General features: G+C 39.6%; 3 protein-coding genes across 5 annotated transcripts; all 3 read left to right on the top strand.

Moving 5' to 3' along the window:
- Positions 1 to 532: 532 nt before the first annotated feature.
- LOC135581734 (uncharacterized) lies at positions 533 to 7,130 on the top strand. 2 transcript variants are annotated; one of them, XR_010486778.1, is made up of 5 exons: positions 533 to 712; positions 824 to 1,203; positions 2,149 to 2,509; positions 3,339 to 4,687; positions 6,343 to 7,130. XR_010486778.1 is itself a non-coding variant. In XM_065108012.1 (4 exons), exons 2-4 carry the CDS (start codon positions 865 to 867, stop codon positions 4,613 to 4,615), a joined length of 1,977 nt encoding a protein of 658 aa, XP_064964084.1. In that variant the 5' UTR covers positions 533 to 712; positions 824 to 864; the 3' UTR covers positions 4,616 to 4,766. The 2 variants fall into 2 exon arrangements, 1 of the variants encoding a protein (XP_064964084.1); XM_065108012.1 differs by lacking the exon at positions 6,343 to 7,130 and having other exon boundaries at positions 3,339 to 4,766.
- Positions 7,131 to 8,214: 1,084 nt separating this feature from the next.
- Positions 8,215 to 14,798, top strand: LOC103983896 (COP9 signalosome complex subunit 6). Its single transcript, XM_009401237.3, has 9 exons — positions 8,215 to 8,566; positions 8,732 to 8,820; positions 10,391 to 10,484; positions 13,005 to 13,066; positions 13,156 to 13,234; positions 13,354 to 13,446; positions 13,926 to 14,026; positions 14,283 to 14,338; positions 14,446 to 14,798. The coding sequence occupies exons 1-9, from the start codon at positions 8,293 to 8,295 to the stop codon at positions 14,525 to 14,527; spliced, it is 930 nt and encodes a 309-aa protein (XP_009399512.1). The 5' UTR covers positions 8,215 to 8,292; the 3' UTR covers positions 14,528 to 14,798.
- A 1,807-nt stretch (positions 14,799 to 16,605) lies between these two features.
- On the top strand, positions 16,606 to 23,444 carry LOC103983897 (probable WRKY transcription factor 2). 2 transcript variants are annotated; one of them, XM_009401238.3, is made up of 6 exons: positions 16,606 to 16,807; positions 17,356 to 17,837; positions 18,641 to 18,826; positions 21,275 to 22,107; positions 22,256 to 22,414; positions 22,562 to 23,444. In XM_009401238.3, the coding sequence occupies exons 1-6, from the start codon at positions 16,630 to 16,632 to the stop codon at positions 23,124 to 23,126; spliced, it is 2,403 nt and encodes an 800-aa protein (XP_009399513.2). In that variant the 5' UTR covers positions 16,606 to 16,629; the 3' UTR covers positions 23,127 to 23,444. The 2 variants fall into 2 exon arrangements, with proteins under 2 accessions (XP_009399513.2, XP_064964085.1); XM_065108013.1 differs by having other exon boundaries at positions 17,392 to 17,837.
- Positions 23,445 to 24,956: the final 1,512 nt, after the last annotated feature.

Genomic DNA, 24,956 nt, shown 5'->3' on the forward strand with positions numbered 1-24,956 from the left:
CACATTAAAATTTTCAATCTTGAAATGCTATTTAAAAAATCTCAAACTTTGAGGATTTTTTTTTTAAAATTCACCCAATATCTGCTGCTAAATGTATAAATATTTAATTTTCTAGTTAAAAAATAATAAATCACTACTTACTATTTATAAAAAGAAAAAAAAAATTAAAATAATACCTTGGACAATTTAAAACCTCAGTGCCATTCAACCTTAAAAACTTTAACTTTTTATTTATTGTTAAATATATTTTGCTACTTATAAACATTTATTTTTTATTATAAATATAAAAGAGATGAAACTGTCTTGTATTCGTACTTCTTTATAAATATTTAAATTTTTTATTATAAATATAAAAGAGATGAAACTGTGTTATTTCGTTCTTATCATTTTATTTCAATATTGTATCCATATATGATTCAATCAATGACTGACCCGATCTAAAATTTGGATCCACTAATGCAAATAGATCCGATAAAGCTACCACAGTCCGCGCCCATATGAACATGTTTGCGGGGTCGCAGGTGCGCCCGTATCAATCCCCGACTTGGCTACGGAGGCACACAAATAAGCACACCTTTCCTACTCCTTTCCGCCCCTTCTCGTTCTCTTTCTGCTTCCCAAATAACTCCCCTCTCCCAAACTCTCATCGCCATCCCTTCAATCGAACGAACAAACGCCCGCTCACTACTCCCTCTCCCTCCCGCCCTATCCGGTATTTAAACTCGACTCACTCACCCATCCCTTCTTCGTGCTCTCTCCGTCTCGTTAGGGTTTCTTCTCTCTCCATCCTCTCATGGCTCCCGGTCTCTTTCCTCACTTTCAGGTCCCCTCCTCCTCGCCGCTCGACCTCCCGCTCCGACGCGGATGGGAGACGAGGGCTCCGCCGAGACTCCGGCGACCAGGAAGAGGCCGAGGGACGTCGGGGATCTGAAGCGGGTGGCGGAGATCGTCATGGTCTTGTCGGCCATGGGCCAGATGCGGGGCGGCAGGGAGCCCGTGGCGGCCGAGAAGGCACTGGTCGCTGAGGCGAGGGAGAGGCTCGTCACGATGTGCGAGGGTCTCAAGCCCAAGGAGCTCTTCTCCAGGGAGGCTGTCAGGGTCGTGGTGGAGGATCTGGGTCTGAATAGGTCCAAGGATCCCGTGCTGGGGTTCCGGCCGCCCAAGATGTCGATTGCCGAGAAGTTGCTACTCACCAAGAAAAAGGTATATCTGCTTGCCCTAGAAGATCTTTGCTTTTGTGTCAGTAGATGTCTTACTTAATGGCCGAAAGTTTTGGCGATCGTTGCAAATCTTCTCTTCTTGAGGGGCTTTGCGTTTTGATGAGATCAGTGCTCCGCATGCGTATGTTTACAAGGTGTTTAGGATCGTTGAGGTATGTTTGGAGCTGCTTCTCACTCTGCTAGAAAACAAATGCATTGGATTTTTTTTGGTGTTGTAAGGTATTGGTTACCTTTAGAAAAACATTGGAGTCTACCAAACGGCTACTCACCTGTTCGAGTTTTTTGGTTGAGTCCTTCAACTCATTACGACAAATCATAAAATCAACTAGAAACGGTGTAAATTGTTAAGAATTCAAGTAGTTCTCTCATTTTCCTGCATGATGTCTCAGATGCATTCTCTTGCTAAGTTCAGAGGACCATGCCATTTCGATTTTAGTGTCTTGCTAACGTGTTAAGCGTTACCACTAGTAGTATTTATGCTACACCTTTGCTGACCTTACTATAAAATTGAAATATCGCCTACCTGCCTAATCTGTGAAGCTTGTGATATCACATATTTTAACCGAATGTTCTGAAAATATGAAATGCCGATGCAATTGTAATATACTCCTCTGATACCATAGGGGAGGTACGTGAGATCTGTCATAGTCAAACTTGGGTTCATTTGATGTCATATTTGGTAACTTATTTGTTGATTGCTAATAAGTGACTTCTTATTCTCTGGCATTTGTTCCTTTTTTCTTTGAATGTAAAAGCCCCATATTAGTTTCCTTCCAGGTTTCATGGCAGGTGTTTGTTTGCATGTGAAATATCAGATTGACTTTCTTGTGAGGTGGCATTCTTGTTCTTTTGGCATGCTTACATCTTTGTAAGCTATTATTACTGGTGAGTTTACTTGACAGTATATGATCCTGGTTCAATATTACAGATGGAAGAGTCCAAGGAAACTCACATGCGCTCATCAGTTTATTCGCTTCAACATCTTCCAGTAAGCTTCGGTGCAAAATCTGAATCACATGGACCCTTGGCACATGATGCTTCTAGGTTTATGCAGGTTAAAAGTCCGATGGAGACCTCTGCTGGAGGTTTTCAAATTTCTTCACCGGTAGCACATGCTCCTGTCCTAACCTCTGCTGCCTCTTCTTTTAAGCAGTCACATATTAGTGATGTGCAGGCTGTTGTTAATCCTGTAAAACAACCATCCGGTTCACTTGAAAGGGGTTCTTCTTCAGCACATGTTAAATTGAATGCAAAACCTGGTGGTCCATCTTATCTGACACAAGCTCAAGGTTAATATTGCACTCTGGCCATCTTCATTATGTGTCTTGTGATGTGGAATTTTGGTTATAAAGTGGCTTATGTCTGTGGCTTGACCACTTTTAGGGTGTAGTTATTTTTCTTTTAGGGTGTACTTATTGTTTTCTGCAAGGATTTAAATCTTTCTGCATAACCGGCTTCAGTAAAATACATGATCAATTTTGTACTGGTATACTGGAATGGATGGTCTACTGATCCCAACCACCCAGTATCATGTACTGATATCAAGCCATATATTTCACCAACGGTTCTTGATCGGATTGGTAAATACCTGTCCGTACCAGCTGATGTGGTCAAGATTTAAAACCTTGGTTTTTTTTGTTTGATTCCTTTTTTATTGTTAAATTAAAAAAAAACTTAGAAGCTAAGGAAAAAAACACTTTGATTTTTTTTTTTGCATTTCTTCTTGTTTCTGAGAAGTGTTAAACTTTTGAAATTTAAAAAAAGTGTTTTTCTAATGTTCAAAGAACAGATATCCAGACCTATTAACTCAACCAAATGCTTGATGATTAATGGAGATAAGGAGTCCACTTGATCTCTCAGACCAGGCAGATCCATTCAATTGTATAGATTAGGATACTGTTGTTGATGCATATTTTGGAGTTCAAGACTGAAGTTTGGCAATTTACTATGAATTATAAATTTGATTTTTTATTGTTGTTCTTCTTGTTTTCCTAATTCTGCCGATGTTGAAATATTGAACCTACATCTTCTATTTCCCCTATATTTCAGTTGTTTTGCTTGCACGGATACATATATGCATGTATTTTCTTTGACAGTAAATTGTTTCCTTTGTAGCAGAAAACATGCATCATAAAATTCCAATATCTTCTGTGCAATCAACACCTGCTGCTGTGTCAAAGTTTGGCCAAGCAAATAAATTTCTGGATCATAATTCTGCAAAGTCTGAGGTTACTACTGGTGTGAATGCTGTCCAATCTTCCCATCAGGTGATGAGAAGTCATGAAATTAAGCCTTCTATAATTCAACCTGGACCAGGAGGCCTGCATATTGTCCATCAACCTCCTCAAGGCTTGGGACTTGTTCATACACCTGCTCTTTTTACGAACCATAATGACATTGCTAAAAGCGTGCTGACAATATTGCAAGCAAAGGTTTCTGATCATCCAATTTGGACTCCCCCATCAACCGAGCACATGAATGCTACTATAAATTGCCAACTATGCAAGAACATTATCATTGATATAGAGTGTTTGCTCATCTGTGATGCTTGTGAGAAAGGAAACCACTTGAAATGTCTTCAATCATATGGTAATAAAGGTATTCCTAAAGCAGAATGGCATTGTCCGAGATGCTTGGCATCAAGTAATGGAAAGCCATTGCCACCTAAATATGGTCGGGTTACAAGAGCTTCTGTTAGCGCACCAAAGACTGCTGCAAATGCGAGCGTTCATGCTTCTTCTAAGAAAACAGAAAGTTTGGACACCAGGGTTAATGAACAGAAAGCAATAGCCAATGACAATTCTGGTGTTGCTCAACAAGCCTATTCTTTGAACATGGAGGACAATCATTGCATGTCAATTCCAGATTCAAGGACAACTGGAGGGGAAGTACAAGTGATTATGACCATTATTGGAAGTAAAAGAGAGGATGACACACTTAAGGCAATTGACGTTGATCCATTAAAGGAAATAACCGGGGCTGTATGTGCCCATCCAGACATGCACAGTGAGGATCTTAACAACATTGAGGATAATAGATTATCCTTGGTCGATGCTAAACCAACCTCCGTGTCTGTTTTGGAGCCAAGTCCTATGCCAAAAGATTCCTGTGAGCATGCACATGATATGGTTGTTGAAAATAATAATTTGTCTGAAGCACCATTAACACATGATTTTGACCAAGTTCAATTGTCTGGCGATGTCAATGCTTCTGCAATTCAACTGGATGAAAATATCAAAACTGTCAAGTCTGAACCTGAAGCAGCACTTGGTGAAAAGAGATCACCTGAATACTTGGATGGTTGTAGTAATAGGTTAGCCAAAGAAGGCAGTTGTCAGACCTCTGATGGTGATGGATATACAATGAATCAAAGGGCTCATTTCAGCACCAGCTGATGGTGTTGGATGATATTGTTTTATATTTTATCCCCCACGACTGTTTTTTCTTCCAAGTGGTCCTGCAATTAGGTTAGTCTTTATAATGTGCATTTTCTTTTGTTGCAACTTACAGTATCAGTTGAATGTAGGACTACTTCTTGGTATCTAACTATGCATTGCAGATTTGTTTTGATAATTTCTGATTAGAAGTTAAACTGGTGGAGCAGGAAAAGTTTTAATTTCGTTTTATTATGGAGAATTGCTGATTTTAAAATTGTACAGTTGGTTGCACCATGGCAGAATGAACTGTGTAATTATGAGTCTGATTAATTTGGTGCTGACTCAAGTTTTCCATAGCTAAGCAGTTTCACAGTCATGTATATGTTGACGTTGGTCCATGTAGTTGATCTTTCATTTATTAATTGCAAGGAGAAAATAAAATGGACTGTGAAAAAAAATGTGGTTAGTGTGAAACCTAAACAGGGACCTTAGACAATTATTGATTAACATGTAGTTTTGGTACTGCCTATAGATAGAAACCACAAAAGGTTGTATTTGAGGACAACAAAACTGCAGAATCAAGATAGTTGTTGCTCTTTCTTTAAATACAAGAAATGAGATGCTAAATGTGTTGGCATTTTGTTGGTGTGAGAGTGGATGGAGTTCTCTCTCTCTCTCTCTCTCAATTTTTTTTCACTTGGCCAGATCTTTGGGGAAAAAGTAAGACTTGTTGTCATGTCTTTTGCTTTACCTTTTTTCCTTTTATTTCTAATTAAGCATGTGACAGGGATACAAGCACAACTGGAACTGTTCAATACTTTAGATTCTATATGAAGTCTAATCAATTAACTTACAGAAAACAGAATCCACTTGAGGATTTTGTTTGGAGGTGGATTTTGTTTGCTTAATTTTAGTAGAGAAGCAACTTTTTGGTTGATGGTGAAGTCTGATAATGTGCACAAGGCTGGAAGATGACCAATTGTCTGCTTTTTACCTTTCCTGCACTTCAATTGAAACACTTACCTGATTGAAAGCCCTGGCATCTGGAGTTTGGGTTCGGTACTAGGGTTCCAGGGCACATGCACGTTGCTTAATGGATTGGATCTCAACAATGCCCATCATGTTCACGTGCCAATTTCCCTTAATGTTCATGTGCAAATTTCATGATGAATGTTTGGAGAAACCTCACAGGAATAGACTCGTTGCACAAGAGAATATCTAAGTTGCATCTAGTGGGATTTCTGTAAATTATTTAGCTCACAAACATTCATGATATTTTTTTAGACATGTGAACATGTGCATCCAGATGCCAGGACTCTTCCAATCTCTCGAGTGGCAGTTGCCGAAGTTGATATTATAAGCAAGTTGCCGTATCGCAATATCATATAGCAGCACTTGGTGGTATTCCTTTGATGTAAATTGTGTTCTTCCCTAGTAGACTGAATCATCAAGAAAGAACTAGTAAAGTGGGCGTCCTGATGGAGGCTCCTACAGCTAAGTGCAGGACCTGAGGAGGATCCATAAAGAATTAGTGGTGATTAGCAACTATTTAACTCAAACTAGGTTTGCTTTGGTTTTTTGAGCAAAATTGTTGTTGGTCTTCTTTATTGTGCTTTAACCACTTTGCTTTAGTTGTTCTCCCTTTGTGCTTCAACCTGTCTTGAGATGCTTTCTTTCATCGTTCTTTGCAAGTTTAATCTCATGTTTCTACCTATCAACTTCTCATTTTTGTTGTGGTGAAACAGGTACTCACACGAGTCACCAATCATGAAGCCAACAAAATTTGGCATTTTATGGTCATACTGTTCACCACATCTATCCTATAGTTTAGGCACCTTATTGATCTCTCTGTAACTTAATGTTTCTGAACTGGCTAACCTGTTCTATTTATTGAAATCAAAGCCTTCGTCGAATGGGTGTCTGGGTGTCGCAGTTGGTTCCTTCAACTGTTGACCTAGGATGCCCTACTCGTTCCCATTACAGAAGTGGGTCTGGTCCTTTTGTTGTAGAATGGCAGGCTGTTGCAAGGATCTCACTTTGTTTTCAGAGCATTCAATTTCATAATTGGGATCGTTGTACCTTTGCATGAAGCTTTCCAAGTTATGATGAACTGGTTATTAAAGCATCGTTATCAGGTTCTCTGGTGAAACAACACAATTAATGATATAAAGCATCGTTGCTTTGGATTAGAGATGTTAGTGTTTCCTTAATGCAAGTGTTAGTGTTCCTCCAGAGCCAATGCTGTGATAAGCAAGCTCAAGATCATCCTTTAGAAAACCACTCAAGTTGCTGGTTTGATGCTTCCTCTTGAGGTAATGGAAGCATTCACTGTCATCCACAAACAAAGCTCAAGATCTTTGTTTAATTGTTTCTTTTTCAAAATTTATCAAATATTTAGATAGATGTTTAAAATAATTAGTTGTTTGTCTTGATACTTATAATATAAAGAGGCTTCTCTTTCTATTATAAGTTGCCTTTACCTATTTGGCTATGTTCATGTTTCTTTTCAGAAATTTACGAGGATCTAACTGCTTATCTTTTCTGTAATACACTAATTGCATGCCATGCTGAAACATATTTGACCCTGAGGAGGGAGTTTGAGATTTATCATAGTCCTATGAGATGGAAAAGACCCTTAGATGGATGCATTAAAATTAATTATGATTGTTCATGGAATTATAATGTGAATGGCTACATTAAAAAAAAAAATGACAATGATTTGAGATATTAATAAGCTAATGTTTGATTCTGTAAAATGTAAAAGTCACACGTTTTGTTGATAATTATATAATTTTTTTGGGAGTCATCAATTCTTTTTGTACATAGAGAAATAATTTACTTTGAGATTATGATATTTTGGTTTAATTGATTTATTCGGATGTGGACGGACGTTTCCTCGTATAAAAAAAAGTAAGACTAATTTTTAGAAAAAAAAATAGTTTTTGGATTTTTCTGAAAAAGTTCTTTTATTTTTTACTTTTTGATCTATATCCATTTTATCATTTTTTTAAAAATATTTTCGATAAGATATGATGATAATTTTTATTTTTTTAATGAATTGATCTGTATGATGAACCGATCCGAAATAGAATGAATTGATATAAAAAATATTATAAGTCTATTGTAAAATTTTATAGTTAACATGAAATAGATCTAATTTTTATTGAGTTTTGAATCAATTTATTTCAACTATAATGTTTTGATAAACGTGTCATAGTATAAATCTTATAGGTAGAGAATTGAACGTTTTCATCGGAGTGATTTATAGGGTGGAATAATACATTCTTCCAACTATCTTGTCACGGAAAATTCCAAGGATTATGGTAAACAGAAGCGCTTTGGAAAATACGAAAAAAAGGAACGAGAAAAACGTAAAAGAACGTATTCGCCCTAAAAAGTAAGTATTTAAAAAAACAAAGAGTATCAACTGTCTGACTTCAGACATCATACACATTTCACCTCGCCCATTGATTCATTGGTTCCACCGACTCCAAGAGGAAAACCTGAGTGGCTGATCGCCTTGAGGACAGAAGCCCATGTACCCTGTCTGGAACACATAGCTAGTCCTCGTCGAGAAGCGTAATAGCTCTATAAATAACGAAGGCACCAAAAAAATTAAAAAGAAAATTTAAAAGGGGGAAAATTTTACTCGCGTTCCCCTCTTCCCTTCCCATTCCGTTCCCTCAGGCGCAGTCATGGCGTCCTCTTCGTCGGGCAGCGGGCTCACCTTCAAGCTCCACCCGCTTGTGATCGTCAACATCTCTGATCACCACACCCGCGTCAGGGCCCAGATCCAGCACTCCGCCTCCGCCGCCCCCCTCGCGGAAGGAGGAGGCGGCCGCGTCTTCGGCTGCGTCATCGGCGTCCAACGCGGTCGCACCGTCGAGATCTTCAACAGCTTCGAGCTCCTCTACGACCCCCTCACCCACTCCCTCGACCGCTCCTTCCTTGAGAAGAAGCAAGAGCTATGTAATCAGAACCCTCCCCCTTGTCTCTCGAAGCCACTCCTTTTTTCCTTCGATCTATCTTGGGGCCTTCCGTCTCTCCGCTCTCCCTCTAGGATTTTGGAAGTTAGGGTTTCTTGTTTGGTTCTGTTTTGTATGTTCTAAATGATCTGTGCTTTTGACGGTGCAGATAAGAAGGTATTTCCGAACTTCTATATATTGGGGTGGTATTCGACGGGCAGTGAAGCACAGGAATCAGATTTACAAATTCATAAAGCTGTAAGCTTCGCATTGCCATTAGAGATGTCAAATTCTTTTTGTGAATTGATTGCGTTGTTTATGTATCACGATACGAGTTATTGGTATCTTTCCTGTTCTTATTGTCGGTATAGCTGTACTCGTGCATATTTGTTAATATTGCAAGCATTTTTTATTATTGATGTTCCATTGTTCTGGAATGCCCCAGGGGGGTCTGAAGCTTCTATGTTGCTTCTGATGAATTTGATGTAGGATAGAGTCCTGAGAATTGTGTGTCTACATCTGGTTAATGCAAAAGTTATTTTAAGTGTCAAGAGACCAAAATATGCAATCAGTCAAGGACTTAGAGATAAAGAATGCACCATCTGAAATTAAATTTGGTTTCATAGAGTATGGGGAAAATATTGTTATCCTATGTTTGATATAAGTGACAAAATACCAAAGGAAATGCTGGACGAAGACAATCTTTATTTTGTATGCTGTTATCTCACCAGATGCATTAACCAATTTTCTCTTCCTGGACCTTTGTTACTGTACGGGATAAGCATCTAGGAAACTAAAGGAAAAAAGATTCTTCCTGCTACATTTACCTTGGAAGAACCATTAAGATTATAAGGGGAAGTGTATGCTGGTAGGCTAGCTCAATAGCAGACTATGGGATTAAGAGAAAGCGGAATTGGTCCTTTCCCCCTACCTACTTTCACTTCTTTTCCCATTTGTTCTGTTGTCTTTTGATTTTTGGTTTTCTATCTTGTGCTTTTCTTCTTGTCTTTCTATTTCTCTTGATATCTATGATCAAACATTCAGCTACAGCTTCTTAGTCCTCCCTAAAGTCGAGGTGGTGTTTCTCTTCAGTGATTCATCTCTGGTACATTGTCTTTACTACTCTAGTAGTACCCTTTGGTGTTGTTATGGTAAGCTGCCTGCACCAAAACCAAATAAATACTTATTAGAATACCAGAAAGTTTTGATATTGTCTTTCCTTCTAGTTTAGTTGACTCGAGTTTTAGTAAATTGACCTTTATATGAAAACAAAGATAATATCTTATCCCCTAATTGATCATACGAACTACATCAAGACTGCCAGAGAAATTTAAGTAATCAAATGGTAAAAGAAATAGACCTGATGATTCTCTATACTAATTATGCCATGGATCAATATTTACTGTCATTAGCATAGTAGTTGCAAGTCAGGATTGCTCACAGAAATCTAGGAAAATCAAATAGTAAAAAAAACTGGTGGTTTTTGCTTGCCAGTTAATTTTGTACAACCAATATCGGATTGAATGTCCTCTTATTGTCGGGTTTTACATATGATAATTATTGATACAATTTAGAATTGATGTGATGTTGAATATTTGCCTATGGTGTTTGTTTGTACTTCAAATTGTCATCTATAATTTTTGTTCTTGAAATTACTCAAGTTAGAATTTTTCTCTGTACTGTTGCTTCTTAACAGCATGTAATGCTCGTGACATTTTTTGATGATTAGTTGTAATCTTTACTATCTTCTAAGGTTCTTATTGAGGATATGGTGATTATTCTATCTCTTCAAATGCTATATTCTGATGTAACATGTTTTATGGAGCAGTTGATGGATATCAATGAGAGTCCGGTTTATGTTCTTCTAAATCCTTTGATAAACCATGCACAGAAGGATCTTCCTGTGACCATATATGAAAGTGGTACATGATCTTTCCTTACAACCTTCTTAATATGTCTCTTTTAAAATCTTTATACATCAGTTAACAGTGATCCATTTAACTTTTCATTCTACTTCTACATGTTCAAGACTCAATGTACTCTGGACTTTATTCTTTTTTTTTTTTCCTGTTATAATGAACTAAGATGAAATTTTCTAAGTTAATTTGTGGGAGATAAGTGGAGAAAACTATAGAATTGTGATTGGTGAGCATTCAGACATTTAAATTTGAAGACACTTCTAGATTAGATCTAGTGATCTACGTCTCTATTTGGTTATCCTGCGATATCATAAAGGAATTAAAATAATTTTCAAGAAGGCCATTATTTTAGCCTGTGCACCTGCTTCATAAGAACCTCAAATATGCTCTAGTGTCAAACTATCTTGATTAATGTGGAGGTCAGGAAGGGTCAATATCCTAAAAGGTACCACCTCTTCAAGATTATGTATATTATGGTTGTTAGCAAATAATTTGGATGGTTTTTCCTTTTTCTACCCAGACGCTAGTATGCTTGAACAGTCTGCTGGTTAACTATAGTGGACCAAGCTTGCACTCTATTTCACCTGCAGAGTATTGCTTAATGGATATTTTTATGTTTGATTGTCAACAACAACATAGACAAGGAAAAAGATCTTTTGAACTTGGATGGTCCTAGTGCATCATGGTATGTCTTGGTACAGTCAATTTTGCTATCATTGTAGGATTTCTGCTGATGTAGATATCCTAATTCCCATTGTGCATTATTAGTCTTTTCATGATATGTTGTAATAAACAGCTTGATCGTGGCTCTTCTCTTGGAGATAAGACCAATTTGTGTTGCATGGTAGATTCCTCTAGTTTGTTTGGAGTAAAATCCTCTCTGATGTAACATTTTGGAGTTAGAACTTTTAGTTTCCATAACTTTTGAAGTCCATGATATCCTTATTGGGACATAGTGATTTTAAAAAGCGCTAGGCACTCGCCTGAGCGAAGCGAGACACACTGAAATATTAAAATATAAAAAATATATAATATAACTAAAAATATTTAAATAAAATTATGATATTAAATTAAAAATATACTGTTAATAGTATATTACTTACTATTAGTAGTAGTTAGAGGGGGAGACAAGAACTGTTAATAGTAACAGATGGGGATAAAAGGGTCACTGATAGTGGAAATCGATGGAAAGTGGTAGCAACATTGGTGAGAAGTTGGCAACAGCAACGACGGAGGATTAGTTTAAGACAGCTGCGGTAGCGCTACGAATGACAACAGAGGTAGCGGCGGAAGCTGCAGACAGCAGCAACAGCAACTGGGGACAGTAGTAGCGGTAGCGACGGAAGCTGTGGACAACAGCAGCGAAAGCTGCGGACAGCAGCAGCAGTAGCGGCGGAAGCTCTAGAGGACGTCCGTCGGTGGCAAAGTAACCTACGGTCCTCTCCCTCGATAGTGGAAGGAATTGTACACGGAGCAACAACGGAAGGAAGCTACGGGTTCTTGCTAGGTCGTTGGACTCGTTCATCACGACAAAGGAAGGCTCGGTCCATTGTGTCTGCAGCGGAGGTAGCGACAGAGCATCAGCAGTGGAGGTAGAAGCAGCGCTAGGGTTGGCTTGGGGTTGCGTGGGCGTGAAGGGTGGCTTTTGAGGGTAAGAAACTGTGTTTTTGAACCGAACCAGACCTAAAAGTTTCGTTTGGTTCGCTTATTTGAACTGGGCGCTTGCTCGAAGTGCTCGACGCTTGGGTTTGGGCGAGCACCCAGGCGGCTTCTCATTGAAGCGCGTCGCTTGGTCCACACATGAGGTGCTCGGGCGAGCGAGCGCCTATTTAAATCACTTGTTGGGACATCAGAATGGATTTCTCTTGGTGTTATTAGTTGCCAGCAAGTTCTTTAGTTCTCCCCAATCTTAAATTATTTTGTTATTTACCATTGATATATGCAAACTTGTGCAAAATATTCATTGTAAATCATCGCATATGTTGTGATTGACTTGCTTTTCAATTTCCGAACATTTTAGCTGTGTAGAAGTCATTAAACTTCTTCCTGTATGTTCTCATGCCAAATATTTCATTGCCTGCTTGACACCACAGCATGGTAAGCACTTTGTAGATTGGGCAGTGCGCCATGCCTGTGCTTGTACATGCTGGTCACATCCTACAATTGATGTAATTGCTGTCATGGCACAAGGCACGGTCAGTCATTTCTTCAACACAGCTAAGATACAATCAGTCTTTCCATCGAAACTGGTAATTGGAGCATCAATACATTTTGCACCATGGTTGGTACAGGGTATCATGACCAGTATGTGACATCCATTTATGTAACTCCGATGTAGTTTATATATGATTTTCATTTGGTCCGGTGGTCAAAATTACATGGATATATATACAGTGAGCAACTATTTGCTTTTGATGATCAAGTTCTTCAATAATTTTTCTGCGAGTACTCTTTCTTGAAAGCATAACTAAAAATGGGTTTTTTTCTACTGCTGGAAACTGGAACGGATGATCACTATCCAAGAGTTGCACATAATTGATGGAATCCCACAGCTCATTTTTGTCAGATCAAATTATACAATTGAGGTTGCTGCTGCTATTCAATTTCTTTCCAAGTTCTAACTCTGCCAGGATTGTAACTAGTTTCACTAAAATAAATGTTTTCTTTATCTAAGACTGTAGAGGCAGAGAGAATTTCAGTTGATCATGTCGCACATCTTAAACCATCCGATGGTGGTTCTGCTGCAACTCAATGTAAGTCTGTGTAACTCCTCTTGTGACCTATTGACAAAGCTGGTAGACTTGCTTCTTGTTTTGGATTTGTGTCCCAGTTTTGATTGGAGAAAACTGACAAAGATTCATTCAATTGTTAGTGGCTGCCCATCTTACTGGCATACATAGCGCGATCAAAATGCTGAATAGTAGGATCAGAGTTGTTCATCAATATCTTGTTGCTATGCAAAAAGGTAACACACATCAAATTTCAAGATCTCTCTGAACTTTTTATTTTCTGCAAAAGTCATAATAAATCACCACCCTATCATTTCCCTCATGTGGTATTTCCTTCTAAGATGCAATTACTTTTATACGACAAGGAGCAATTTTGGCAGATACTGTTTCTCTACTATAAAATCAGTCTCTTACAATATATACTCTGTGATAGAATCTCTTTTTGAGTTTCGTTTTTGTATTTGCTCATTAACAATTATACAGATTGAAAATGTAACATTCAGATCTAGCTTTTGATAAGGACATCATAGTTGTTGATGAGTGAACAGGCTTGCAGCTCATTGGAATTCCATTTCTCAAGTTGGCAAGTTATTTTGCACTGTGTTTATGGGATACAGTTTCCTACTGTTGTGCTACTTGTATAAAACTATGGGCTTTTTGACATCATATTCACTTGACTATATGAGAAGTAGCTAATCGTTGTCTGAACATGCAGGTGATATCCCTTTAGATAACTCATTTCTCAGACAAGTCTCGAGTCTTCTGAGAAGATTGCCAGCCATGGAATCGGAGAAGTTTCAGGATGACTTTCTTATGGTCTGTTGAATGCTTACCTGATTACCTGATTTGATTGCTGCTCAAGTTTGATGCATTCAACTTCTTTTTAAGCTCAACTTTCTCTAAAGTTTTCTCTTTTTTTTGTTCTTTTGTTCCAGAATGCATACTTTGAGATACTTTAGTATCATTCATATAACTATTATTTGCTTTTTTTTGTCAGTCATTTCTTCCTCTTCTGGTGCTGAAACCCATAACCATCTGTTCCAGTCACTAAGCAGCTGTTTTCTTTTTGTAGGAATACAATGACACACTTCTTGTTGCTTACCTCGCCATGTTGACCAATTGTTCAAGGTAAGCAAAAGTACTGAAACTGCACTAGAATCTCATGCTGCGAGCAACAAGTTTATCATACATACTGTCTGCTTGTACTAAGAAAACCCATTCTAACACACGTACAGCACCTTGAATGAGTTGGTCGACAAATTCAACACCACCTACGACAGAAACAGTAGAAGAGGAGGCCGGACTGCCTTTATCTAGTTTTACCTGTGGTTTTTAGCTCGCCATATGTGCCATGGCATCTAAATCATCACTAGTTCCGTGTAGAGTTGGCATTTTGTTAAACGGAAACATGTTTCCAGAAAAAACGTTTCTGAATTCTGGGAACTTGTATCAAACCCTTCTTGTTTTGGACTCATTTACTGCTTGGGGAATTCTTGCTACTATCTCTGTTATTCATTTATTTATTTAGATGCTGTTAACTATGGTAAAATTTGGTTCTAAGAAATTTGACATTGCCCTGTTCTGCGCATTTGATTTCTAAGAAAGTTTCCCATAAGGAATTCTTGGTGAGTTTAATGGCTCTCATGCAGATGCCAGGAAATAATAAGCTGTCAGAATTAAGTTAGCAGCTTTTGTTGATCTCATTTGGCTGCACATGTAGTGGTGTGTGCATGGATATGACCCAACCAGGGGGGGAGTCTGTATTCTCCTCCGAGGCTACTTGGAATATTCTCTCTTCTCGGAAGGACAATGTTAGATTTGCACTCGTGAGTCTCCAAGACATGACAAGATCCCTGACCTGAAGCAGACTAGGAATAGAATATATGCATCACAGGTGATCAGATTAAGAAACAGCCCTGAGCTCGGGAACACCTTTCTATATAGCCCGAGAGTGGCATAAAGTTTCACAGATAAGAAAGAGTATTTATTATCCAGGAAGAATGAATGTTCCATGCACGCATTGCATGCTCAAGTTTTGAAGGCCTCCAGAGCTGTAGCAATTGCTGTTCTGCATTAGTATATTTGATCATCTAAGTTCCCAAGGTTTAATGATTCGAAGAATTAAGAGTGCATAACTCCCAATCAGGAGATCATGCCCTTGTTCTTCTCATTACCCACACATACACACACAAGCTGTCTGTCTCCACGTAGTAGGTAGGAACATTGTTCATCTCATTCTTTCGGGTGACCGAAAAAAGCACCCACTAACAGGGACATAGAGACGTAGAAAATGTCCTGTTTTTGAGGGAAAAATATCGTGTTAATTGTCAGGTGTCAAGATCAAGCCAAATTGCATGAGAGATGCTGACAAGAGGGTCCTCGGATGGAGACATTCCCTCGGAAGAAGAAATGCTTATTCTTTTTACGACATGAAAGAGACATTTGACGACAAAAGAGATTTCTTAAGCTGCAACCAGAATTTTATATGCCATAAGATCGAATCAATCTTTCACCTGCTCTGCTACCCAAAAAGTTGACGAAGGTGAGGAAACCGAGTAACAATTTTCTGAGCAAAAGCAAAAGGTTTGTTCTGCGGGAACGCAAGCAGCCTCCTATAAGCAGACAAATTTAGAAGAAAGGTGGCAAATGGGGAACAGTCCACGCGCCAACAAAAAGGCAAAGAAGACTCCAATACTTCCACATCGATGCTATCCCCACATAACACGGCCACAACCCTCGAAATCTTTCTTTTGTTGATTCAGTCCTATTATAATTGACATTCGCACATAAATCTCAACAGTAGAGAAGAGAAGTGCTAATTTTGGATGTTTAAATCAGAAAGATGAAACAAGAAGACAGTGATCATCCTTTCAAGAACTTTTGATGTGTGTTCTTAATTCCCCTGAATATTTTCCATTTGTCCGAACTTAGATGTGCTACTTCAAATCCTTACGATCGAATTTGCTTGTATACTTCGAATTAACTGAGAACAGAGCATATACATATATATGTAAGATGAATTATTCAGACAAACAGAGTATTTGGGTTCGGTCTAAAGCTGGAACAAATAGCCATGGGGATTTTATCAAAAGAGGGTGCAAAACTTTCTCCTTAATTTGAGGAACTAAAGTCTCAAATTCTCATGTAATGATGGGTGGTAATGGAGGAGCACTTTTAGACTCATGGTTATGGCATTGGAACTTTGAGAATTTACATGCAAAGATGCATATATGGAGATTACACAAGGTATGTCGATGTGAAAATGTGAGGAAATAACTTCAAAAATGGCCCAAAGTGTATATGGAGAATAGAGGAATAATTTAAGATTAACCTGTAATGTCTAAAGACTATATAAAAAGAAAGCGAGGAAACAAGGCGAAGGGAGAGAGAGAAAACGAAGGAGAGAGCTCTGTCTCTTGATGCCAACGAATCCTTCTTATTTCTTGGTTCTCTCGCCCTCTCTTCTCCTCGGCCCTTTATCGGTCAAACCACCTTCCCCTTCTCTTTCTCTCTTTTCTGGAGAGAAAGCAGAGAGATTTATTGACAGAATTTGGCCCTTCCGGAGGAAAAAAGAGATTTTGATGAGTTCTGTCTCATGTATGTTTGCCTCCCCTGTAGTATCTCTCTGTGCATCGGTCTGGCTTTGTCGCCTCGGAGCTCGAACAGCGCCAATCATTAGATGGCCCGGCACCTTCCGCCTCCTTTTCTTTTTTGCTGGTCATTATATTATCTTCTGTTTTGTTCTTATTTTTTTCCCGCAGCAAAGACGTGACTTTGTGTGCTTTTGGCAGCTTCATTTGAGAGATTTTGTGGTCATTTGGACTTGCTGGGTCTTCATTTGTCTTGAAGTTCGTAGTTTTTTCCTGTTCTGTCTTCTATTTATGGTTCTTTTGGTTCGAGCTGAGATTATTTCACCTAAAATTTGGATTTTGTTTGATCTCAGTCTTTTTTCTATGGTTTGCGTAACTGGAAATCCTTCAAAATCTGATATTTTGCCTCTGGCTGGGCTAAGAAACGATTGTTGAGGTGGGAGTAAGCATAGGTGCCGATCTTTATCGCCATTGTCGAGATATCGGTGAATCTTTTGCTGCATTTGTTCATCTGCTTGACCCGACTGTCATGTATTCGTTCTCTTTTCTACTCAGATCCTACAGAAACTGAACCGATCATGGCTGGGACAGATGACGACAGCTCCGTGATCGAGTTCTGGTCGCCTTCGAATCGCAGCTCAAGAACATTACCTCCGAGCTTATCAAATGAGGCGTTTGGTTCGAGTTCATTCTCGGATTTCTTGGCAGAGAATGGAAATGGAAATGTGGGGCCTCTGTGGAAATCTGAGACCCAAAGGATGGGCACAAACACAAATATAGAAGGGAATGTGGCTGGTGTCAGTGACTCAAATGGTTTCTCCCTGCAACCAAGATTGTTTGGATCAAGTACTCCTGGAGGACTTGCTGAGAGGATGGCAACAAGAAAAGGGTTTCAGGTGCCGAAGCTCGATACAGCTTGTATTCCCCCTGCCGGCATGGCTTCACAGTCAGATGTCGGTTTGCCTTATTTGACGATTCCGCCGGGTCTTAGTCCTACCATGTTGTTGGAGTCTCCAGTTTTCCTTTCTGATCCTATGGTAAGATATTTCACCTTGCATCTTTCAGGCAATTATAATGGGCCTTAGATAAATATCCTATGACAGTTGAATAGATGGAAAATATAAACCGAGAAGAGCAAATTAATATCGACTACTTTGCCAAAGGTATAGCTTGTTAAAGAGTGACAATGACCCTCCACAAGTTTCCTTTTGTTTTCATATGGTTTCAGGTACGGTACTTTTGAGAATTGAGCTATGAGCATTAGTGCATCTTTGTGTTCAAAGTGTTTGTCATAACAACAAACCTTTTTTTTGCAAGAAAAATTTCTGTGGATTGTTGTTTGGAACCAGTTTTCGTCTGATGCATTAAGAGCCAGAGTTAGAATCTGGTTTTAATCTTCCTTCACCAATCATGTTTTATGACCATTGAGTATGCTAACAATTCATGCTTGAGCAGACTAACGAATTATCTGTTAGTGTAGGCATGATGTACAATTCTAGCTTAAGCATGCAAAAAATGATGACAATCATGATATTCTAGTCAACAAATACGAGATGTTGCATACTGTTGGAGCCATTTGTTTCAAGTCTTGCATAAGTTAATATTTGTTTCCTATTGCCTACATAAACAAACAGTTGCTCGGCTGTGTGCTATCTTATGTTGGGTTAAACTCAATGTGATGTATGTAGAATAGACCGGACATGTGTTATCAGTTTATGATGTTTTGAGATTTTTTTTTAAATCACTTAGTGTTAAGGAACTAAAATTTAGCCATTTCTATGATTGAGCTCGGTAACATGTGATTTAACTTGTCATGTACTTTTGATTGTCATTTTTCTAGGTTCAACTATTTTCAACTACTGGCAAATTTAAATCTGCAGAAGATGATGCTTCAAACTCGATGTTGGTCTCAAATTCAGCAGCTTCTACTAAAAGTGAAGACTATCTATTTGAAGACAATCTAGAAGCATTTGCATTTAAGCCTCTTCCAGAGTCACACTCACACCTTTCAACCTCCGGAAAAAAGGTAATGTTGCAGACACGAATTCTGTTGCTGGTATACTTTTCTCTTGAATCATCACTACACTTTTAAGCCTCCTCCACAAGTGATTTTAGTTTTTTACTTTCATCACTATATACATTACAGAAATAATTTGGATCCTCAGGTAGGATTGCAGCCTCAATCTTACTGAATCATTAGTGGGATCTTCAGAACTAAAACATACATAAGAGCAGATTCGTAGGAGAGTGACGAAGATGTAAAGTAGTTACAAAGTAAGTAAATAGCTAAGAAGAGAAGGCACACCAATTTTATAGTAGTTCGGTCGTTGTGACCTACGTCTACTCTCGATTCCTCCTTTATTGAGGTCACCGACGTCCACTAACGGTCTTCCTTTAATGGGTGAAGACCAACTACCCTCTTACAACTCTTTCTCCTTTTCATAGGTTTAAGAGAAAACCTTTACAAGCCTTACACCTCTCTTAGAATGATCACAAAGCTAAAGAAGGAGGAGGACACTTAGCACTTTTTCAATACTTTTACAATCAAAATCTTAAGACTTTTGTTCACACTTTTCGTGCTCTTTCATGCAGGAAAGAGTGGGGTATTTATAGGCTCTAATGACTTCAAAAATAGAGTAAAAAAGTGTCTCATCTCGGGTTTCCAGGGTACTGGCGGTACCATCGCCATTATTGGGCGGTACCATCACCCAATTTAGCGGTACTACCACCTGACAGAGCCTCGGAGACTGATCTCTGGTAGTACTATCGCTTGACAGGGCGGTACCACCGCCTGCTAGCATTAACTGTCGGCAGTACCACGATCGAGTCTGGGCGATACCATCGCCCAGACCACTTGGGAGGCTAAGCCTCAGGCGGTTCCATCGCACGACGTGGCTCCAAGTGGTTGCATGGGCCATACAACCGGCTCAATTCAGCTCTGTTTTGGGCCTAGTTAGCCCATAATTGAGTTAGTATGATTTATCCCAAAACTAACTCAAATTAAAAGCCATTTTTCTTTGGTATTAAACCAAACGAGAAAAACCTTGGCTCTGATACCAATTGTTAGGATCAAGTCAACACTAAGAAGAGGGTTAATTAGTGCTTTTGGAGAACTACGTCAATCGTGAAAAATTCGTACGATAAAACCGGATCGGAAAGACGTTTAAGCTTAAAGATGTTCGTAGGAGAGTGTTGAACATGTAAAGTAGTTGCAAAGTAAGTAAATAGCCAAGAAGAGAAGGCACACCAATTTTATAGTGGTTCGATCGTCGTGACCTACATCCAATCCCAATTCCTTCTCCGTTGAGGCCACCGGCATCCACTAACGGTCTTCCTTCAATGGACGAAAACCAAGTACCCTCTTACAACTCTTTTTCCTTTTCACAGGTTTAGGAGACAACCTTTACAAGCCTCACACCTCTCTTAGAATGATCACAAAGCTAAAGAAGGAGGACACTTAGCACTTTTTCAACACTTTTACAATTAAAATCTCAAGACTTTTGTTCACACTTTTCATGCTCTTTTATGCAAGAAAGAGTGGGGTATTTATAGGCCCCAATGGCTTAAAAAATGGAGTAAAAAAGTGTCTAATCCTGGATTTCCGGGGTATTGGGTGGTACCACCGGCCAATCTGGCGGTACTACCGCCTAACAGAGCCTCGTAGATTGGGCTTTGGCGTTACCACCGCTTGGCAGCATTAACTGCCGACAGTACCACTGCCCAATCTAGGTGATACCATCGCTCATACCACCTGGGAGGCTGAGTCTCAAGTGGTTCCATCGCCTGACATGGCTCCAAGTGGTTGCATGGGCCATACAACCGGTCCAATTCAGCTCTATTTTGGGTCCAGTTGGCTCCTAATTGAGTTAGTAGGATTTCTCCCAAAACTAACTCAAATTAAAATCCTAACTACGATAGTTAAGGCTAAAACAATTACGATTACAAGTAATCTAAGTTGTCCGACATGTCAATTGTTCAATTGAATTTTTGATGAACTTCTGGCGAACTCCCGGTGATCTTCCGGCAAGCTTTCGGCGAACTCCCGGCGAGCTTTCACTGCACCGTCCGATCCTTCGGTGTATCCTCCGATTCATTAGCCTCGATGCCTGATCATTGACTCCGGCCCAACATTCGATTCTTCTTTAATTGTTTTATCTTTTTCACGATCGTAGTTAGTCCTGCATCACTTATTTCAACATATGAATTAGATCATTAATTTATCAATTGATTTCGTCATCAAAATTCGAGATTCAACACTGTCTTCTTTTAATACTTCCACATAGTTAAGCAAATTAGAGGTTCTCCATCCCTTCAGAAATGACCAATGTTAATTGCTAATGCAGATCTAAATATTATTAGATGCATGCATGGAACAGTCCATCTTCTATTAATGTTTCTATATAGTTAGACAAATCAAGATTATCTTTATCCATTCAAATCTTGTTTTCTTAACCTACTTGATAATATTGAACAGCCGCAGGAGTTACCAGGCATGGAGGTGTCCACTCAACCAGAAAAGCCTACACAAGCAGGAAGTATAGAAGCTGACAAGAACAGCATCCAAAATCAACAAGAATTTCACCTCCAGGCTGGCTTTTATGCCCCATCTGACAGAAAAGATACTATCAATAATACTAAGTTAAACCAGAGAATGTTCAACTCCTTAGTGGCAAGTCACCATTCTCCAGCTGTTGATGACCAGCATGATGGGGAAGGTGACCTAAGAGGAGAACTTTCTGCAGTCGCTGGCACTCCAGCTGAGGATGGATACAACTGGAGGAAATATGGGCAGAAACAGGTAAAGGGTTGCGAATATCCAAGAAGCTACTACAAATGTACTCAACCAAATTGTCAGGTGAAAAAGAAGGTGGAGCGCTCTCATGAGGGCCATATCACTGAGATAATCTACAAGGGTGCCCATAATCACCCAAAACCTCACCTAAATCGCCGGCCTGGTATTCCTTCATCTCACCCATTCAATGACGCTCAGATTGACAGCACAGAACAACCTGGTTCGCAAACAAATTGTGATGGCAAACCTGCAAAAGGAAGCTCACAGAGTGGTAATGGAGGCCAAGATTGGTTGGTGAATGGCCTGGAGGCAACCTCGTCTGCCCCTGCTGCTGCTGAACAGTGTGACCCTTCTAACTCCTTGCCGCAGAACCAAGATGGTACCCGTTTATCCTCAGATGTTATTGGTGTTTCATCCACAATGTCCAATGACGAGGAAGATGATGATCGAGCAACCCATGGCAGTGTCTCACTTGGTTGTGATGGTGAGGGAGATGAGACCGAGTCTAAGAGAAGGTTAATTTCTTGTTACCACTTTAATGTTGAGTTTCTGCAGTAGTTTGAACTAGGAAAATTTCACCTGATAGCCAAACTTAGTTATTTCATTTTTTTGTGTCTGAGGACTACAATAATAAGTTGCCTGTTTCCATCTATTGTGATTCAGGAAGATAGACGCTTGTGCCATCGAAATGAGTGCAGCTTCAAGAGCAGTTCGTGAACCAAGAGTTGTGGTTCAGACGACTAGTGAGGTTGACATTCTGGATGATGGGTATCGTTGGCGCAAGTACGGACAAAAGGTTGTCAAAGGAAATCCAAATCCAAGGTACGCCTGTTACCTATGTCATAGTTCAATTGATGGCTGCACATGTAACTCTAATTCATGGGAATCCTATTTGTTTTCATATGTTATTGGTTGGAGCTGGAGAGATCATCTGAAATACTCTCTCAAAGAAGCATTGTCTCGGTGCAGGAGTTATTATAAGTGCACCAATCCAGGATGCATAGTTCGGAAGCACATAGAGAGGGCCTCACATGATCTTAAGTCGGTGATTACAACGTATGAGGGCAAGCACAACCATGACGTCCCAGTGGCAAGAAGCAGCAGTCATCCAAATTCGGCTCCTTCCTCAAATCCCAATTCAGATCCTCAACCTCATAGCCTTCTGCAGAGGTCAGAGCCAACCCAAGACAACTTTGTGAGGTTTGACGGCCATGCACCTCTTGGCACATTTAGGTTCCCTGGAAGAGAGCAGTTAGGACCAGCAACTAGCTGCTTCCCTTTTGCACTGGGACAACCAGGCTTGACCAACCTTGCTATGGCTGGGTTGGGTCCTATGGCAGCAATGAAGATGCCAGTTATTCCTCCAGTTCATCCCTATCTGGGTCGTCATCATCCTGCTGAAGCAGGATATATGATGCATAAAATAGAGCCAAAGGAGGAATCTGCGCCGGATTCAGTGCTGCCTGTGCCACCAAATCCAACTTCAGTTTATCATCAGATGATGAGCAGGCTACCTCTAGGACCGCACCTGTAAATAACAGAAGGAAAGCTGAATGCTTCTCTTAACACCGGGAAGGAAAAGATGAATTGTTTTAGTTTTATTTCAATTACAGTATCCCTATAACCTCGATATCATCCTTGCTCCTTCAGACTTGCTCCTTAGACTTGTTCTAGCGATGTGCTTCTCTAAGAGAAGACCAGGAATATAGGTAAGTGCAATATATGTTTTGTTATGGTCAACATGACCTGATAGCAGGCATATCGCAAACATTTCTTTTTATCGAATCGATAAAGATTGTGCTTCACTTGTCTTTTAGATTTTAATACATCATCTTCAGATGGTCTAGTTTCATGCTGATGAATTTTCTTCCAATAGAAGGATGTGTTGAGAAGATGTCCATTTTGTTTGGGTGATCAGTAATGAAATGTCCATTTTGTGTAATTGTTGATGCTAAGCTTCATTAACTATACTCTGTTCGCAATTATTGCAAGCAAGACTTCACCAAAGTATGCCAAGTCTTAGCAGAAGAAACAACTGTTTGAAAGATGGCTTAAGAATACATCACATGAAAATTTTAATCGAAATAAACCAAAGTTGCTTCCCAAGCACAAATGTTTTTTATTTTTTTTGATGGATTCTAATATATATATATATATATATATATATAATTGTTTCAAAGTTAAAAGAGAAGGGACATTTAATATTTATATTCATATGAGAGGCCGAGTTGGAGTTTGACGGTCCTGATGTAAGGAATTTCAAGATTTCATTCAGAGTTATTCTTGGATAGGATCCATAACCATGTGGGGTGCCCCATAGGCAGGCGCGCGCGCGCGAGAGATAGAGATAGAGAGAGAGAGAGAGAGGAATCCTCCTCTTCTGCCTCACTGCCGACGTTGACGGTGGAGGAGGGAAGAAGGACGAACCCCGGGGCAAGACATCGAGTGGTCCGGACGCCAGGTTGCCCCCACAAAGCGACGTGGTGGTACGGGCAACGGCGACCGTCGGCAAAGACGAGATCTTGCGGATGCTGGAGGAAGGCTACTTGGAGAGCGAGGCGTTTGTGGACGGGTGGTGCGACAGGATGATGGAGACGTACCTGCCTCTGAAGCAGGTGAAGGAGCCCGGGGCCATGGAGCGTGCCTCAAGGACAAGGAGAAGACAGAGACGTACCGGTTCCACAAGGACAACCCGGAGGTACACACATTCCTGGATCATGCGGCAGAGGGTGGACGCTATCCTGTGGCTGATAAAGGAGGAGGATCGGAAGTGTCTGTCGAGATGTTGCTCACCGAGTGAGTAAAAACAATGGTGAAAGCCTTATTCTTGTATGTTCTCGATTCTGTTCTTTCAGATTCGTGATTCTTATCATTAAATGTGTTCAACATCATCTTTTGTTGCTAGTTTGGTAAATAGCTGTGGAATCTGCATGACCATGACAAAAAGACATTGGTTTGTTTGGAGAAGTTCTTAGAAACTATGTGGTAGCAATGACAAAATCACTGGAACATTATTTGTTTTCTTGAGGAGATGAGACACCAAATGAAATAGATGAGAGATTAAATTGGTTGTCCAATGGAATTGGAGGTGGATAGATTTGGCAGTGGTGCTGGTAGAAAGATGGGGAAGTCGTATGAAGCACCGAGGTGCTACACAGATTGTAACAAGAGAAAGATATTGGTGACTTTCCACTTAGTGAGGTTTTTGGATTCCATTAGCATTAGAGGTTGACCTACATTGAGGTTTCATTCTTTTGATAAGTTTTATTGCTTTCATATTTACCATATGGGAACTAAAGAAGAAGCCTTTTCATTTCGCGTGATATAATTTGAGTGATTCAGTGTGGAATGTGTGTAGGACAAT

Source organism: Musa acuminata, chromosome BXJ2-5, assembly GCF_036884655.1.
Source record: "Musa acuminata AAA Group cultivar baxijiao chromosome BXJ2-5, Cavendish_Baxijiao_AAA, whole genome shotgun sequence".
NCBI lineage: Eukaryota > Viridiplantae > Streptophyta > Magnoliopsida > Zingiberales > Musaceae > Musa > Musa acuminata.